Source organism: Pristiophorus japonicus, chromosome 8 (assembly GCF_044704955.1).
Source record: "Pristiophorus japonicus isolate sPriJap1 chromosome 8, sPriJap1.hap1, whole genome shotgun sequence".
Classification (NCBI taxonomy): domain Eukaryota; kingdom Metazoa; phylum Chordata; class Chondrichthyes; family Pristiophoridae; genus Pristiophorus; species Pristiophorus japonicus.
The window spans coordinates 36,228,494-36,246,707 of NC_091984.1; the positions used below are offsets into that span (position 1 = coordinate 36,228,494).

The window sequence follows — 18,214 nt, forward strand, 5'->3', positions numbered from 1 at the left end:
CACTGGTGGACGTAGTTTATAGGCCCCCAAATAATAACTTCACGGTGGGGCGGGCAATAATCAAGGGAATAATGGAGGCACGTGAAAAAGGAACGGCAGTAGTCATGGGGGATTTTAACCTACATATCGATTGGTCAACTCAAATTGCACGGGGTAGCCTGGAGGAGGAATTCATAGAATGTATATGGGATTGTTTCTTAGAACAGTATGTAACAGAACCTACAAGGGAGCAAGCCATCTTAGATCTGGTCCTGTGTAATGAGACAGGAAAAATAAACGATCTCGTAGTAAAAGATCCTCTCGGAATGAGTGATCACAGTATGGTTGAATTTGTAATACAGATTGAGGGTGAGGAAGTTGTGTCAGAAATGAGCGCACTATGCTTAAACAAAGGGGACTACAGTGGGATGAGGGCAGAGTTGGCTAAAGTAGACTGGAAAAACAGACTAAACGGTGGCACAATTGAGGAACAGTGGAGGACTTTTAAGGAGCTCTTTCATAGTGCGCAACAAAAATATATTCCAGTGAAAAAGAAGGGCGGTAAGAGAAGGGATAACCAGCCATGGATAACCAAGGAAATAAAGGAGAGTATCAAATCAAAGACCAATGCGTATAAGGTGGCCAAGGTTAGTGGGAAACTAGAAGATTGGGAAAATTTTAAACAACAGCAAAGAATGACTAAAAAAGCGATAAAGAAAGGAAAGATAGATTACGAAGGTAAACTTGCGCAAAACATAAAAACAGATAGTAAAAGCTTTTACAGATATATAAAACAGAAAAGAGTGACTAAAGTAAATGTTGGTCCCTTAGAAGATGAGAAGGGGGATTTAATAATGGGAAATGTGGAAATGGCTGAGACCTTAAACAATTATTTTGCTTCGGTCTTCACAGTGGAAGACACAAAAACCATGTCAAAAATTGCTGGTCACAGGAATGTGGGAAGGGAGGACCTTGAGACAATCACTATCACGAGCGGGGTAGTGCTGGAAGGCTAATGGGACTCAAGGTAGACAAGTCCCCTGGTCCTGATGAAATGCATCCCAGGGTATTAAAAGAGATGGCGGAAGTTATAGCAGATGCATTCGTTATAATCTACCAAAATTCTCTGGACTCTGGGGAGGTACCAGCGGATTGGAAAGCAGCTAATATAACGCCTCTGTTTAAAAAAGGGGGCAGACAAAAGGCAGGTAACTATCGGCCGGTTAGTTTAACATCTGTAGTGGGGAAAATGCTTGAAACTATCATTAAGGAAAAAATAGCGGGACATCTAGATAGGAATAGTGCAATTAAGCAGACGGAGCATGGATTCATGAAGGGGAAATCATGTTTAACTAATGTACTGGAATTCTTTGAGGATATAACGAGCATGGTGGATAGAGGTGTACCGATGGATGTGGTGTATTTAGATTTCCAAAAGGCATTCGATAAGGTGCCACACAAAAGGTTACTGCAGAAGATAGAGGTATGCGGAGTCAGAGGAAATGTATTAGCATGGATAGAGAATTGGCTGGTGAACAGAAAGCAGAGAGTCGGGATAAATGGGTCCTTTTCGGGTTGGAAATCGGTGGTTAGTGGTGTGCCACAGGGATCGGTGCTGGGACCACAACTGTTTACAATATACATAGATGACCTGGAAGAGGGGACAGAGTGTAGTGTAACAAAATTTGCAGATGGCACAAAGATTAGTGGGAAAGCGGGTTGTGTAGAGGACACAGAGAGGCTGCAAAGAGATTTGGATAGGTTAAGCGAATGGGCTAAGGTTTGGCAGATGGAATACAAGGTCGGAAAGTGTGAGGTCATTCACCTTGGGAAAAAAAACAGTAAAAGGGAATATTATTTGAATGGGGAGAAATTACAACATGCTGAGGTGCACAGGGACCTGGGGGTCCTTGTGCATGAATCCCAAAAAGTTAGTTTGCAGGTGCAGCAGGTAATCAGGAAGGCGAATGGAATGTTGGCCTTCATTGCGAGAGAGATGGAGTACAAAAGCAGGGAGGTCCTGCTGCAACTGTATCGAGTATTTGTAAGGCCGCACCTGGAGTACTGCGTGCAGTTTTGGTCACCTTACTTAAGGATATACTGGCTTTGGAGTGGGTACAGAGACGATTCACTAGGCTGATTCCGGAGATGAGGGGGTTACCTTATGATGATAGATTGAGTAGACTGGGTCTTTACTCATTGGAGTTCAGAAGGATGAGTGGTGATCTTATAGAAACATTTAAAATCATGAAAGGGATAGACAAGATAGAGGCGGAGAGGTTGTTCCCACTGGTCGGGGAGACTAGAATTAGGAGGCACAGCCTCAAAATACGAGGGAGCCAATTTAAAACCGAGTTGAGAAGGAATTTCTTCTCCCAGAGGGTTGTGAATCTGTGGAATTCTCTGCCCAAGGAAGCAGTTGAGGCAAGCTCATTAAAGGTATTCAAGTCACAGATAGATAGATTTTTAACCAATAAGGGAATTAAGGGTTACGGGGAGAAGGCGGGTAAGTGGAGCTGAGTCCACTGCCAGATCAGCCATGATCTTGTTGAATGGCGGAGCAGGCTCGAGGGGCTAGATGGCCTACTCCTGTTCCTAATTCTTATGTTCTTATGTTCTTATGTTCAAAACACTTAACAGCCAATGAAGTACGTTCTGAAGTGTAGTCACTATAGTAATATAGGAAACATGGTAGACAATTTGCCCACAGCAATGTCCCTTGAACAGTAACGTCTTAATGACCAGACAATCTGTTTTTAGTGAGATTGATTGAGGGATAAATATTAGCCAGAGCACTGTAGAGAACTCTCCTGCTCTGCTTCAAAAAAGTGCTATGGGATCTTTTACCTTCATCTGAGGGGGAAGACAGGGCCTCGGTTTAATTACTCATCCAAAAGATGAGGCATCTGAGAGTGCAGCACTCTCTCTTATGGGGCTCAATTTTCCCCAGTGATTTGCACCATTTTTTTGGCGTAGGCCGCTTTTTTTGGCGTGTTAAAAAACCCGTTTCCCCGGTCAATTTGCACCAGTGTAACTCAGTTAGTTACGATTCTTTTAGGTACGTTTTTTTTCAGCCAAAAGGAGCGTAACCCACGCCAATTCTGGCCAGTTAGGCAAGATTGGCCAGCTGAGAGTTACTCCAGTTCTTCTTAGGCCAGCGTGTGTGGCCTCTGTAGAAAACACTTCTGGTGAGTTAAGGAAATCAGTGCAGGCAAGTGCAGTAGATTTCCGGACAGCAGCAGCAGGAGAGGTAAGGAGGGCGCGGGGGGAGCCTTTCGGGTATAGTTAGGTGCGGGGACCGAGAGGGAGGAGGCCATTCGGCCTGGGATAGGTGCGGAGGAGCGGACTGGGATGCCATTCGGCCTGGGATAGGTGCAGTGGAGCGGACTCGGAGGCCATTCGGCCTGGAATATGTGCAGGAGAGTGCACAGGGAGGCCATTCGGCCTGGGATAGGTGCAGGAGAGTGGACAGGGAGGCCATTCGGCCTGCGATAGGTGCAGGAGAGTGGACAGGGAGGCCATTCGGCCAGGGATAGGTGCGGGAAGTGGACCGGGAGGCCGCTTGGCCAGGGATAGGTGCGGGACCGGGAAGGACGAGGCCATTTGGACAGGGCTAGATACGGGGAGCAGGATCGGGAGGTCCTTCGGCCTGGGATAGGAGCGGGAATCAGCACCGACATCAGGAGGGAACTTTAATAATTTAATGGTGTTAAGTTGCTGCAATGTTTGTGCAGGTTGCGAGCTGACTGTATGTTTCACTTTCCAGCCTCAGCCCACATTGTGTCCCTGGTTACTGTGGCAACCCGATCTTTTTGGCGCAAATCAAGGCTCCATTCCCAAACTAAAGGACAGGCTAGGCTGCGCCAAAATGAATAAATCAAACAGGGAAACTTAGAACATTTTTTTTGCATACTTGGGCCCCAAAAGAACAGGAGTAACTCTTCAAGTATGCCAAAAAAAACTTTGGGAAAAATTGAGCCCTTAGACACAAGTGTCAGCCTATATTTTATGCTCAAGTATCTGGAGTGAGCCTTGAACCCACAACCTTCTGACTTAAAGGCAAGTGTGCTACCTTGTTGACCCCTATAGTGGTGTAGCAAGTGATCACATTGTTGTGCTGTGCTGTGGATTCAGCTGACATTAACAATCTCAATCTGTGTAGTAGGCTAGACTGCTAGTTCTGGACCACGGACTAAACTGTGATTAACAGTTCTGAATTGTGCTACTGAGCGCCCTGTGTTATGTGTAATGTATGCACCTGTGAGCAAGCTCACAGATTTGTAGAGCACGCGGTGTCCACCGGTACGCTCGCAGCCTTCCGTGAGAGATGGACACCGGAGGGACTGGAATGCATCATCACCCCCGGCGACCAAATTTTAATTTGATTTTATATGTTTTAAAGTTTAATTTGTTTAATTTGCCAGCTTTAGTGCTCCCCTGCGCCGCCCCCCCCCCCCCCCGCCCCCACCCACCTTTTAGCCAGGGGGCACTTGTATAATTTGTGTTTCAGTGCCCTCAAAAAAAAACAAGGGAGCACTTGAAAGGTTTTTTTTGGAGTGTGCCCCCCCGCCCTTTAATCAGGGGACACTTTTGATTACTGATATAACTCAAAATAGTTGTAGAGCTGTTGAGTTAGGAGTGGCTTAGCCAGTCATGTGATGTTCACTAGATTCAATAAAACCCCAGCCAGTTAGGTTAGAAACATATAAACATAAAAAATAGGTGCAAGAGTGGGCCATTCGGCCCTTCGAGCCTGTACCACCATTCAATAAGATCATGACTGATCATTCACCTCAGTACCCCTTTCCTGCTTTCTCTCCATACCCCTTGATCCCTTTAGCCGTAAGTGCCTTATCTAACTCCCCTTTGAATATATCCAATGAACTGGCATCAACAACTCTCTGCAGTCGGGAATTCCACAGGTTAACAACTCTCTGAGTGAAGAAGTTTCTCCTCATCTCAGTCCTAAATGGCTTAGCCCTTATCCTTAGACTATGTCCCCTGGTTCTGGACTTCCCCAACATCGGGAACATTCTTCCTGCATCTAACCTGTCCAGTCCCATCAGAATTTTATATGTTTCTATGAGATCCCCTCTCATCCTTCTAAACTCCAGTGAATACAGGCCCAGTCAATCCACTCTCTCCTCATATGTCAGTCCTGCCATCCCGGGAATCAGTCTGGTGAACCTTCACTGCACTCCCTCAATAGCAAGAATGTCCTTCCTTAGATTAGGAGACCAAAACTGAACACAATATTGCCGGGGATCAGCAGAGGCCTATAAAAGGCCGCGAGAGGCAGCGGGAGTTCGTGGTCGCTGAGGCGTGAGTCCAGGGATCAGCAGAGGCCTTTTAAGGTGGAGCTTGTGCAGCTACAGGGAGAAGGCAAAAAAGAAGTAGAAAGAAACAGAAAGGTGACGTCACAGCCTAGGGGGTAAGTGATTGGCTGGTGATTGGTGAGTTGAGTAGCTTTTCTTTTTCTTTTTTATATTAGTCAGTAACTTTTAACATTGTTGTTGCCAATTTAAGTGTATCTAAGGGTTAAGTCATGGCAGGAGAGCTCGGTCGGGTGTTATGTTCCTCCTGTACCATGTGGGAACTCAGGGACACTTCCGGTGTCCCTGACAACAACGTGTGTGAGAAGTGTATCTGCCTCCAGCTCCTGACAGTCCGTGTTGCGGAATTGGAGCTGAGGGTGGATTCCCTCTGGAGCATCCACGATGCTGAGAATGACGTGAGTAGCACGTGTAGCGAGTTGCTCTTACCGCAGGAGAAGGGTCCACAGCCAGATAGGGAATGGAAGACCAGCAGGAAGAGTAGTGCAAGGAAGGTAGTGCAGGGATCCCCTGTGGTCATCACCCTGCAAAACAGATACACTGCTTTGAGTGCTGTTTGGGGGATGACTCATCAGGGGAGGGCAGCAGCAGCCAAGTTCATGGCACCGTGGCTGGCTCTGTTGCACAGGAGGGCAGGAAAAAGAGTGGGAGAGCGATAGTGATAGGGGATTCAATGGTGAGGTGAATAGATCGGTGTTTCTGCGACCGCAACCGAGACTCCAGGATGGTATGTTGCCTCCCTGGTGCAAGGGTCAAGGATGTCTCGGAGCGGGTGCAGGACATTCTAAAAAGGGAGGGAGAACAGCCAGTTGTCATGGTGCACATTGGTACCAACGACATAGGTAAAAAAAAGGGATGAGGTCCTACGAAACGAATTTAAGGAGTTAGGAGCTAAATTAAAACGTAGGACCTCAAAAGTAGTAATCTCGGGATTGCTACCAGTGCCACGTGCTAATCAGAGTAGGAATCGCAGGATAGTGCAGATGAATACGTGGCTTGAGGAGTGGTGCAGCAGGGAGAGATTCAAATTCCTGGGGCATTGGAACCGGTTCTGGGGGAGGTGGGACCAGTACAAACCGGACGGTCTACACTTGGGCAGGACCGGAACCAATGTCCTAGGGGGAGTGTTTGCTAGTGCTGTTGGGGAGGAGTTAAACTAATATGGCAGGGGGATGGGAACCAATGCAGGGAGACAGAGGGAAACAAAAAGGAGGCAAAAGCAAAAGACAGAAAGGAGATGAGGAAAAGTGGAGGGCAGAGAAACCCAAGGCAAAGAACAAAAAGGGCCACTGAACAGCAAAATTCTAAAAGGACAAAGGGTGTTAAAAAAACAATCCTGAAGGCTTTGTGTCTTAATGCAAGGAGTATCTGCAATAAGGTGGATGAATTAACTGTGCAAATAGATGTTAACAAATATGATGTGATTGGGATTACGGAGACGTGGTTCCAGGATGATCAGGGCTGGGAACTCAACATCCAGGGGTATTCAACATTCAGGAAGGATAGAATAAAAGGAAAAAGAGGTGGGGTAGCATTGCTGGTTAAAGAGGAGATTAATGCAATAGTTAGGAAAGACATTAGCTTGGATGATGTGGAATCTATATGGGTAGAGCTGCAGAAAACAAAGGGCAAAAAACGTTAGTGGGATTTGTGTACAGACCTCCAAACAGTAGTAGTGATGTTGGGGAGGGCATCAAACAGGAAATTAGGGGTGCATGCAATAAAGGCGCAGCAGTTATAATGGGTGACTTTAATATGCACATAGATTTGGCTAGCCAAACTGGAAGCAATACGATGGAGGAGGATTTCCTGGAGTGCATAAGGGATGGTTTTCTAGACCAATATGTCGAGGAACCAACTAGGGGGGAGGCCATCTTAGACTGGGTGTTGTGTAATGAGAGGGGATTAATTAGCAATCTCATTGTGCGTGGCCCCTTGGGGAAGAGTGACCATAATATGGTGGAATTCTGCATTAGGATGGAGAATGAAACAGTTAATTCAGAGACCATGGTCCAGAACTTAAAGAAGGCTAACTTTGAAGGTATGAGGCGTGAATTGGCTAGGGTAGATTGGCGAATGATACTTAAGGGGTTGACTGTGGATGGGCAATGGCAGACATTTAGAGACCGCATGGATGAACTACAACAATTGTACATTCCTGTCTGGCGTAAAAATAAAAAAGGGAAGGTGGCTCAACCGTGGCTATCAAGGGAAATCAGGGATAGTATTAAAGTCAAGGAAGTGGCATACAAATTGGCCAGAAATAGCAGCGAACCCGGGGACTGGGAGAAATTTAGAACTCAGCAGAGGAGGACAAAGGGTTTGATTAGGGCAGGGAAAATGGAGTACAAGAAGAAACTTGCAGGGAACATTAAGGCAGATTGCAAAAGTTTTTATAGATATGTGAAGAGAAAAAGGTTAGTAAAGACAAATGTAGGCCCCCTGCAGTCAGAATCAGGGGAAGTCATAACGGGGAACAAAGAAATGGCAGACCAATTGAACAAGTACTTTGGTTCGGTATTCACTAAGGAGGACACAAACAACCTTCCGGATATAAAAGGGGTCAGAGGGTCTAGTAAGGAGGAGGAACTGAGGAAAATCCTTATTAGTCGGGAAATTGTGTTGGGGAAATTGATGGGATTGAAGGCCGATAAATCCCCAGGGCCTGATGGACTGCATCCCAGAGTACTTAAGGAGGTGGCCTTGGAAATAGTGGATGCATTGACAGTCATTTTCCAACATTCCATAGACTCTGGATCAGTTCCTATCGAGTGGAGGGTAGCCAATGTAACCCCACTTTTTAAAAAAGGAGGGAGAGAGAAAACAGGGAATTATAGACCGGTCAGTCTGACATCGGTAGTGGGTAAAATGATGGAATCAATTATTAAGGATGTCATAGCAGCGCATTTGGAAAGAGGTGACATGATAGGTCCAAGTCAGCATGGATTTGTGAAAGGGAAATCATGCTTGACAAATCTTCTGGAATTTTTTGAGGATGTTTCCAGTAAAGTGGACAAGGGAGAACCAGTTGATGTGGTATATTTGGACTTTCAGAAGGCTTTCGACAAGGTCCCACACAAGAGATTAATGTGCAATGTTAAAGCACATGGGATTGGGGGTAGTGTGCTGACGTGGATTGAGAACTGGTTGTCAGACAGGAAGCAAAGAGTAGGAGTAAATGGATACTTTTAAGAATGGCAGGCAGTGACTAGTGGGGTACCGCAAGGTTCTGTGCTGGGGCCCCAGCTGTTTACATTGTACATTAATGATTTAGACGAGGGGATTAAATGTAGTATCTCCAAATTTGCGGATGACACTAAGTTGGGTGGCAGTGTGAGCTGCGAGGAGGATGCTATGAGGCTGCAGAGTGACTTGCATAGGTTAGGTGAGTGGGCAAATGCATGGCAGATGAAGTATAATGTGGATAAATGTGAGGTTATCCACTTTGGTGGTAAAAACAGAGAGACAGACTATTATCTGAATGGTGACAGATGAGGAAAAGGGGAGGTGCAACGAGACCTGGGTGTCATGGTACATCAGTCATTGAAGGTTGGCATGCAGGTACAGCAGGCGGTTAAGAAAGCAAATGGCATGTTGGCCTTCATAGCGAGGGGATTTGAGTACAGGGGCAGGGAGGTGTTGCTGCAGTTGTACAGGGCCTTGGTGAGGCCACACCTGGAGTATTGTGTACAGTTTTGGTCTCCTAACTTGAGGAAGGACATTCTTGCTATTGAGGGAGTGCAGCGAAGATTCACCAGACTGATTCCCGGGATGGTGGGACTGACCTATCAAGAAAGACTGGATCAACTGGGCTTGTATTCACTGGAGTTCAGAAGAATGAGAGGGGACCTCATAGAAACGTTTAAAATTCTGACGGGTTTAGACAGGTTAGATGCAGGAAGAATGTTCCCAATGTTGGGGAAGTCCAGAACCAGGGGTCACAGTCTAAGGATAAGGGGTAAGCCATTTAGGACCGAGATGAGGAGAAACTTCTTCACCCAGAGAGTGGTGAACCTGTGGAATTCTCTACCACAGAAAGTTGTTGAGGCCAATTCACTAAATATATTCAAAAGGGAGTTAGATGAAGTCCTTACTACTAGGGGAATAAAGGGGTATGACGAGAAAGCAGGAAGTGGGTACTGAAGTTGCATGTTCAGCCATGAACTCATTGAATGGTGGTGCAGTCTAGAAGGGCTGAATGGCTGACTCCTGCACCTATTTTCTATGTGTCTATGTTTCTATGTGAGGCCTCACTAAGGCCCTGTACAACTGCAGTGAGATCCCCCTGCTCCTATACTCAAATCTCCTAGCTATGAAGGCCAACATACCATTTGCCTTCTTCACTGCCTGCTGACCTGCATGCCAACTTTCAATGACTGATGTACCATGACACCCAGGTCTCGCTGCACCTCCCTTTTCCTAAACTGCCGCCATTCAGATAATATTCTGCCTTCGTGTTTTTGCCACCAAAGTGGATAACCTCACATTTATCCACATTATACTGCATCTGCCACGCGTTTGCCCACTCACCTATCCTGTCCAAGTCACCCTGCAGACTTTTAGTGTCCTCCTCACAGCTCACACTGTCACCCAGCTTTGTGTCATCTGCAAACTTGGAGATATTACACTCAATTCCCTCTTCCAAATCATTAATGTATATTGTAAATAGCTGGGGTCCCAACACTGAGCCCTGCGGTACCCCACTAGTCACTGCCTGCCATTCTGAAAAGTACCCGTTTATCCCGACTCTCTGCTTCCTGTCTGCCAACCAGTTCTCTGTCCACGTCAGTACATTACCCCAATACCATGTGTTTTAATTTTGCACACCAATCTCTTGTGTGGGACCTTGTCAAAACCCTTTTGAAAGTCCAAATACGCCACATCCACTGGTTCTCCCTTGTCCACTCTATCAGTTACATCCTCAAAAAATTCGAGAAGATTTGTCAAGCAGGATTTCCCTTTCATAAATCCATGCTGACTTGGGCCGATACCATCACTGCTTTCCAAATGTGCTGCTATTTCATCTTTAATAATTGATTCCAACATTTTCCCCACTACTAATGTCAGGCTAACCAGTCAATAATACCCGTTTTCTCTCTCCCTCCTTTCTTAAAAAGTGGTGTTACATTAGCTACCCTCCAGTCCATAGGAACTGATCCAGAGTCGGTAGACTGTTGGAAAATGATCACCAATGCATCTACTATTTCTTGGGATACTTCCTTAAGTACTCTGGGATGCTGACTATCAGGCCCCGGGGATTTATCGGCCTTCAATCCCATCAATTTCCCTAATACCATTTCCCGCCTAATAATGATTTCCTTCAGTTCCTCCTTCTCACTAGACCCTCGGTCCCCTAGTATTTCCGGAAGGTGATTTGTGTCTTCCTTCGTGAAGACAGAACCAAAGTACTTGTTTAACTGGTCCGCCATTTCTTTGTTCCCCATTATAAATTCACCTGAATCTGACTGCAAGGGACCTACGTTTGTTTTCACTAATCTTTTTCTTTTCACATATCTTTCGGTTCAGGGGTTCCATGATGAGGCAGGTGGTTTCGGACCTGATGGATGAACTGGTAATGTGTAGTGTGATGTTTTAACCTTTTGCTAATAAACCAACTAGTTTTTAATAGCAATATGTTGCCACGACTTCTTAAGCAAAGAACCCATGAAGCAAATACATACATTACCTCAGCTGATGTCTAGCCTGACAGTCCTGTATTGACAGTCGTGTGCAATAGACTATACTGAACATGAAAATTGTGTTGTACTGTGGTCTCGGATAACACTCAGAGGGTCATTGTAATCTAACCTGTCCGATGGGCAACTGTCGGGGACAGATCAGCTGCTCTTGTTACAGCCCCTCCGATATTCCTTTCTATTGAAGCAGGCTGTGAAGCCGGGGGGTGAGGGGCGACCTGATCCATTGGGCGTGTTGGGTTAAAACTAGCCCCTCCATTCTATGCTGTGAAGATGCTTAATGCCTAGGCTCAGATTGACAGTACTGTGTTTTGGCATTCCCCAGAAATTTTACCTGAGAGCAAGATCCTCTGAAGCTGAGCTTAATTTGACAATCATTAATTACTTACCAGCTTGTTGCTTCAGCCATTTCTGTAGTGGGTACAGAGTGCAATCACAGACCCAAGAATTTCCTTGCAATCGAACCTCATGTATTCCTTCGAATTTCTCTAATAACTGGATGGTCACTATAGCCAGCTGGTTATTTTCTAGATCCAGTGTCGACAACGCCTGCATATCATTGAGGAGCTGAGGCGCCAATTCCGTTATTCTGTTGTTGTTCAGAATCAGAATCTGTAAACTTAAAAGTCCTTTGAGGGCCATGGGATGGAGCAAATGAATCTCGCAATTACTCAGATCCAACACCTTTAGCATCTTCAGGCTCATGAAGGGCTCACTGTGTAGAGCTGGGATGTGATTATTCGAAAGATTGAGGAAGACCAAATTCATGAATGCTTGCAGTCTTCTACTGTTTTCTGGATCAGATGCATCTACTGAGTTATATGATAAATCCAAACTGGTTAAATTGGCAGGAAGGTCTTTTGGCACGCTCGTAAGATTCCTCCCAGTACAATTTGCTGACCCCTGAGAAACATATTCAAAATGCAAATTTCAGTTACAATATTTGCACAATTGAAATTTAAATGTTCACATCTGGCAAGATTGACTACAGGGATAATTGTATTGACCAGAAATAATCTAGCTGGTGTCCTAAAAGATTTAGACGTTGTTCCAGCTCTTGCCAGAGAGTCAAACAACCAGGTGATTGGAAACCACTTCACGTGGCGAATGACTATGGCCGCGATTCTGCCAGCACTGAGCACACCCAACAGGCACCGGCGCGGGACCCAATTTAAATAATTAGTGGCTTCTTTACAGCCACTTAACAATGCTTTTTTCCCAGCTTTTTAACTGTCACAGGTTTCCCACCAGTTTCCCGTTGTGCCTAGATCTCGTTCATGAAGCTGAGGCAGAAGATCAGTGGTCATTGAATCAGCTGATGAGTTGACAGCTTCAAATGGCAACTCAAAGCTCCCAGCTGATTCAGATATCTTCTATTAACCACTAGCTTCTCTAAACTGCATTTCCACTACAGATTCAGGATGCTGCAAGTCTTTACAGAAGTCTCCAAGCAGTCTGACCTCATTACCTCTCCCACCATTGACAGATCGCTTCTGTCATCTCTACTTCACCTGCCATCTATTCCATCAGCATGGGTGCACTTTATACTCTCACCTTGGTCCTCAGAATCTGACCATGATCAGCTCCAACACCAGCATCACCAGGCACACCAACAGCACCAACAACCACACCAACCTTCTCTACAATCACCTGATGCTGCATAGGACAGAGGGCATCAGCACCCGACCACATTGCTGCCTGGGACGCCAGGGATGGCCTCACCATGGCCACATTTACTTTACTTGACATTGCACACCCTGACTGCCACATGATATGCCAGGTTGGCAACACTACACACCAACACCCTAAAGTATCCCTACAATACCCAAGCCATTCCTTTCGCACTCACCACCATTGTGGGGGATACCCTTATGTCTCAGCATTCACTACAACTCACTAAGCCACTTCCAAAGCTGCACACAAATCTGTCCAAGAACGCAGTGTTGAAAATAAAGATTTCAATGTTTGACAGCACATTAACAGAAACCTCACATGGACATTGGCTAAAGGACCCAAGTGCCTACCTACCCTTGTGTGTTGTTACTTGGTATGATTGGACAAGGATGAATGTTAGTGTGAGGGTTGGCTAGTGAAATGGGGAAGTGATAATGTAGATAGAGAGGGATGGGTGGAGGTCCAAGATAAGTTGGAGTAAGGATGTGCAGGAGTAGGGAAGGGAAGACAGAGTGATGGGGATGTGATGAATGACACAGCAGGATGAGGTTGAGAGTGGTTTTGCAGTAACGTTTCGAGATCTACTGAGATCATTGAAAGGTTTGCGCCACTGCAGCCTGGTCCTCCTGACCACATCCCTGCTTGTGCCCTACTGTGCAATCAGGCTGTGTTGGTCCTCTGGGGAGGTCTCCTCTACCCATTAGAAGGGAAGAGAACATGCTGTGACTCCCTCCATAAGGATATGGTCGGAATCATGGGAGATCCTGGGTGCATCCATGCAGTGCTTGTCAGTGTTTTCAGCTCCTCAATGCTGTAGAACACTGACAGCACAAATGTCCAAGTAAATTTGTGCATGGTCCCTTTAAGGAAAACGGCTGATGACACGTCATAAATGACATCATCAGACCTGCTTCCTTCAATTGGCCGGGAAACTTGCTGGGTGAGCTTATCAAGCCCAATCAGGGGAAAGTCATGTCAGAGGCCTGGATGGAGCCCACAGCGGGACCAAGACCAGCCACCAATGTCACCCGCCGAGGTAGGAAAAATCGCGGCCTATATATTCACGACTGTAACAGTGGTCATTTATGTTGTGTTTACTGTTTTATCATGATGCTTCGTAAATTAACTTTACAGTGGCTCTGAAAGTCCTTGGTCCCACTCCGCCAGTGTGAATGCAGCCACTTAGCTATTCCTGACCCCACGGCAGTATCTGGGGTCAAGGCAGGGTCAGCTCATTTATATTTCTGCCGTGGCTACTCATGCCAATATGGGTGGATCTTGCACACCCACTAGAGGAAGAGGTTGGGAAACTGGGAAGCCAGGTGGCTGATCGTCAGCAAGTGCATATCAAAAGTGATCCGCCCTATTTATGAGGGGGCCAATTAGGAAATCGCAATGGAATAATTTACCAGATCTCCTAATCAGGACCTTGGCCTGGAGGGAGACCCTGGTGGCCCTTATGTCTGCCCTCTCTAACACAAGAGAGACTTATCCACTACCAAATCTGAGGGATGGGTTTGTAGAATTGGGAGAAGAATTACAATCATCTTTCTGGGAAAGTTTTCCATTGATTAGTAATGCTCTGCAGACTGGTTTCAACCAGCTGGATGACCAGCTTCAACAAGTGCAAATGATAATAGTAAAGTTGGAGACCAGGAAATGGTATACATTGGTATCTAGCTTGTGTGCTATATTCACAGACAGGCCCTGCACTGAGCAGCTCCTCGTCCTTGATGATTTCAATCTCCATCTCAGCACCACTTGCACATTCTCCTCTGAATTTCTTCCTCGTTGCCCTCCTGTCCACCCTAACCTCTCCCTCCATATATTCTCTCCTACCCATATTCACAGCCATCCCATCCTAACCTTCCCACCTCCCCCGGCCTCTTTACCCCCAGGGTTTCTATCACAGACAAGCCTATATCTAACTACTCATTGTATCCCTCAACACCAGCACCCCTTACCCCACTTCCTTACACCTGCCCAACATTGTTAATAGTTCCCTATCTCAGGTACTGTTCCCTTCCATTTCATAAATGCTATCATCACTCCCTCCTCAAAAAAACCCACTCTCGGGCCCTTTGTCCTTGCAAACTACTGACCTATCTCCAATCTCTCATTCTTCTCCAAAGTTCTTGAATGAATTGCTATCTTCCAAATTTGTGCCAAACTTTCCCATAACTCCACAGTTGAGTCAGGTTTCTGCTCCTGCTACACACATCTAGTCTTGGATGAACTGCAATTTATTCCAGTTCAACATAGAAAAGACTAAAGAAGTTTTGGCCCCAACTACAAGGTATATATCCTTGCCACAAGTTCCATTCCCCTCCTCAGCCATTGTCTCAGGTGCACCCAGATGGATCACATCCTTGACATACTTTTCAATAACAAGTTGAGCTTCTAACCCCATAATCCTCTCCATCACAGATGGGGTTTAAGTGGAAATGAAGCTGGGTAGTGGAGAAAAGAAGAACACTTCCTTCCGTCGGCAGTCGGCGAGAGGCGGGAGCAGCGTGGTGAGGCCTATAAAAGGCCCAGCGGGTGTTCCACAGGCAGCGGCAGTCGGCGAGAGGCGGGAGCAGCGTGGTGAGGCCTATAAAAGGCCCAGCGGGTGTTCCACAGACAGCGGCAGTCGGCAAGAGGCGGGAGCAGCGTGGCGAGGCCTATAAAATGCTCAGCGGGTGTTCCACAGGCAGCGGCAGTCGGCAAGAGGCGGGAGCAGCGTGGCGAGGCCTATAAAATGCCCAGTGGGTGTTCCACAGGCAGCGGCAGTCGGCGAGAGGCGGGAGCAGCGTGGTGAGGCCTATAAAAGGCCCAGCGGGTGTTCCACAGGCAGCGGCAGTCGGCAAGAGGCGGGAGCAGCGTGGTGAAGCCTATAAAATGCTCAGCGGGTATTCCACAGGCAGCGGCAGTCGGCAAGAGGCGGGAGCAGCGTGGCGAGGCCTATAAAATGCCCAGCGGGTGTTCCACAGGCAGCGGCAGTCGGCGAGAGGCGGGAGCAGCATGGTGAGGCCTATAAAAGGCCCAGCGGGTGTTCCACAGGCAGTGGCAGTCGGCAAGAGGCGGGAGCAGCGTGGCGAGGCCTATAAAAGGCCCAGCGGGTGTTCCACAGGCAGCGGCAGTCGGCAAGAGGCGGGAGCAGCGTGGTGAGGCCTATAAAAGGCCCAGCGGGTGTTCCACAGGCAGCGGCAGTCGGCAAGAGGCGGGAGCAGCGTGGTGAGGCCTATAAAAGGCTCAGCTTGTGCAGCTCCAGCCGGCAGAAAAAGCAGAAAAGAAGTAGAAAGGAATCAAAAGGTGACGTCACACTCAAAGGGGTAAGTGATTGGCTGGTGATTGGTAAGTAGTTTTTCTTTCTTCTTTTTTCTTGTTTATATCAGTAAGTAACCTGTTAACAGTGTTGTCACCAATTTAAGTGTATCTAAGGGTTAAGTCATGGCAGGAGAGCTCGGTCACGTGATATGCTCCTCCTGTACCATGTGGGAACTCAGGCGGTGTCCCTGACGACTACGTGTGCGGGAAGTGTATCCGCCTCCAGCTCCTGACAGACTTCGTTGCGGAATTGGAGCTGAGGGTGGATTCACTCTGGAGCATCCACGATGCTGAGAATGACGTGAGTAGCACGTGTAGCGAGTTGGTCTTACCGCAGGAGAGGGGTCCACAGCCAGCTATGGAATGGAAGACCAGCAGGAAGAGCACTGCAAGGAAGGTAGTGCAGGGGTCCCCTGCGGTCATCCCCCTGCAAAACAGATACACTGCTTTGAGTACTGTTGAGGGGGATGACTCACCAGGGGAGGGCAGCAGCAGCCAAGTTCATGGCACCGTGGCTGGCTCTGTTGCACAGGACGGCAGGAAAAAGAGTGGGAGAGCGATAGTGATAGGGGATTCAATTGTAAAGGGAATAGATAGGCGTTTCTGCGGCCGCAACCGAGACTCCAGGCTGGTATGTTGCCTCCCTGGTGCAAGGGTCAAGGATGTCTCGGAGCGGGTGCAGGACATTCTAAAAAGGGAGGGTGAACAGCTAGTTGTCGTGGTGCACATTGGTACCAACGACATAGGTTTAAAAAAAGGGATGAGGTCCTACGAGATGAATTTAAGGAGCTAGGAGCTAAATTTAAAAAGTAGGACCTCAAAAGTAGTAATCTCGGGATTGCTACTAGTGCCACATGTTAGTCAGAGTAGGAATCGCAGGATAGCGCAGATGAATACGTGACTTGAGCAGTGGTGCAGCAGGGAGGGATTCAAATTCCTGGGGCATTGGAACCGGTTCTGGGGGAGGTGGGACCGGTACAAACCGGACGGTCTGCACCTGGGCAGGACCGGAACCAATGTCCTAGGGGGAGTGTTTGCTAGTGCTGTTGGAGAGGAGTTAAACTAATATGGCAGGGGGATGGGAACCTATGCAGGGAGACAGAGGTAATCAAAATGGAGACAGAAGCAAAGGACAGAAATCAGATGAGTAAAAGTGGAGGGCAGAGAAAACCATGGCAAAAAACAAAAAGGGCCAATGTACAGCAAAATTCTAAAGGGTCAAAGTGTAATAAAAAGGCAAGCCTGAAAGCTCGGTGCCTCAATGTGAGGAGTATTCGGAACCCAGGAGATGGCTCTGAGCTAGTTAGAGTGGGTGAGAGCGCAGATGAACAGGACCCCAAGAAAGAATGCAAAAGGCAGGAGGCAACAGAGCAGAGTAGCACTGGGGTAAGTGTAAACCACAAGGTGATAGGAAGGGACAATATGTATGAAGATAAAGGGGCTGCAGGAGGGGTCAAAACTAAAAAGCATGGTTTAAAAGCTAGTATTAAAACACTCTACCTAAACGCATGCAGCATTCGAAATAAAGTAAATGAGTTGAGGCGGGAGTCGAGAGAGGCAGCGGCCTATAAAAGGCTCAGCAGTCCGGGGAGCGTCGAGAGAGGCGGGAGTCCAGAGAGGCAGCGGCCTATAAAAGGCTCAGCAGTCCGGGGAGCGTCGAGAGAGGCGGGAGTCGAGAGAGGCAGCGGCCTATAAAAGGCTCAGCAGTCCGGGGAGCGTCGAGAGAGGCGGGAGTCCAGAGAGGCAGCGGCCTATAAAAGGCTCAGCAGTCCGGGGAGCGTCGAGAGAGGCGGGAGTCGAGAGAGGCAGCGGCCTATAAAAGGCTCAGCAGTCCGGGGAGCGTCGAGAGAGGCGGGAGTCGAGAGAGGCAGCGGCCTATAAAAGGCTCAGCAGTCCGGGGAGCGTCGAGAGAGGCGGGAGTCCAGAGAGGCAGCGGCCTATAAAAGGCTCAGCAGTCCGGGGAGCGGTGCAGCTCCAGCTGAGAGAAGTCAAAAAAGAAGTAGAAAGAAATCAAAAGGTGACGTCACAGCCTACGTGGTAAGTGATTGGCTGCGGATTGGTGAGTAGTTTTTCTTTTTCTTTATTAGTCAGTAACTTTTAACATTGTTGTCGGCAATTTAAGTGTATCTAAGGGTTAAGTCATGGCAGGACAGCTCGGTCATGTGATATGCTCCTCCTGTACCATGTGGGAACACGGGGACAACACCAGTGTCCCTGACGACT

The 18,214-nt window shown here is 47.4% G+C and overlaps 1 protein-coding gene across 1 annotated transcript in view; it reads right to left on the reverse strand.

Annotated features, from left to right (window-relative positions):
• c8h1orf210 (chromosome 8 C1orf210 homolog) overlaps nucleotides 1-18,214 on the reverse strand; it is a 46,680-nt gene that overhangs the window by 13,962 nt on the left and 14,504 nt on the right. Inside the window, exon 2 of the mRNA XM_070886040.1 lies at nucleotides 11,398-11,911. Coding sequence (XP_070742141.1) covers nucleotides 11,398-11,911 — 514 coding nt within the window. The remainder of the gene's footprint in view (nucleotides 1-11,397; nucleotides 11,912-18,214) is intronic.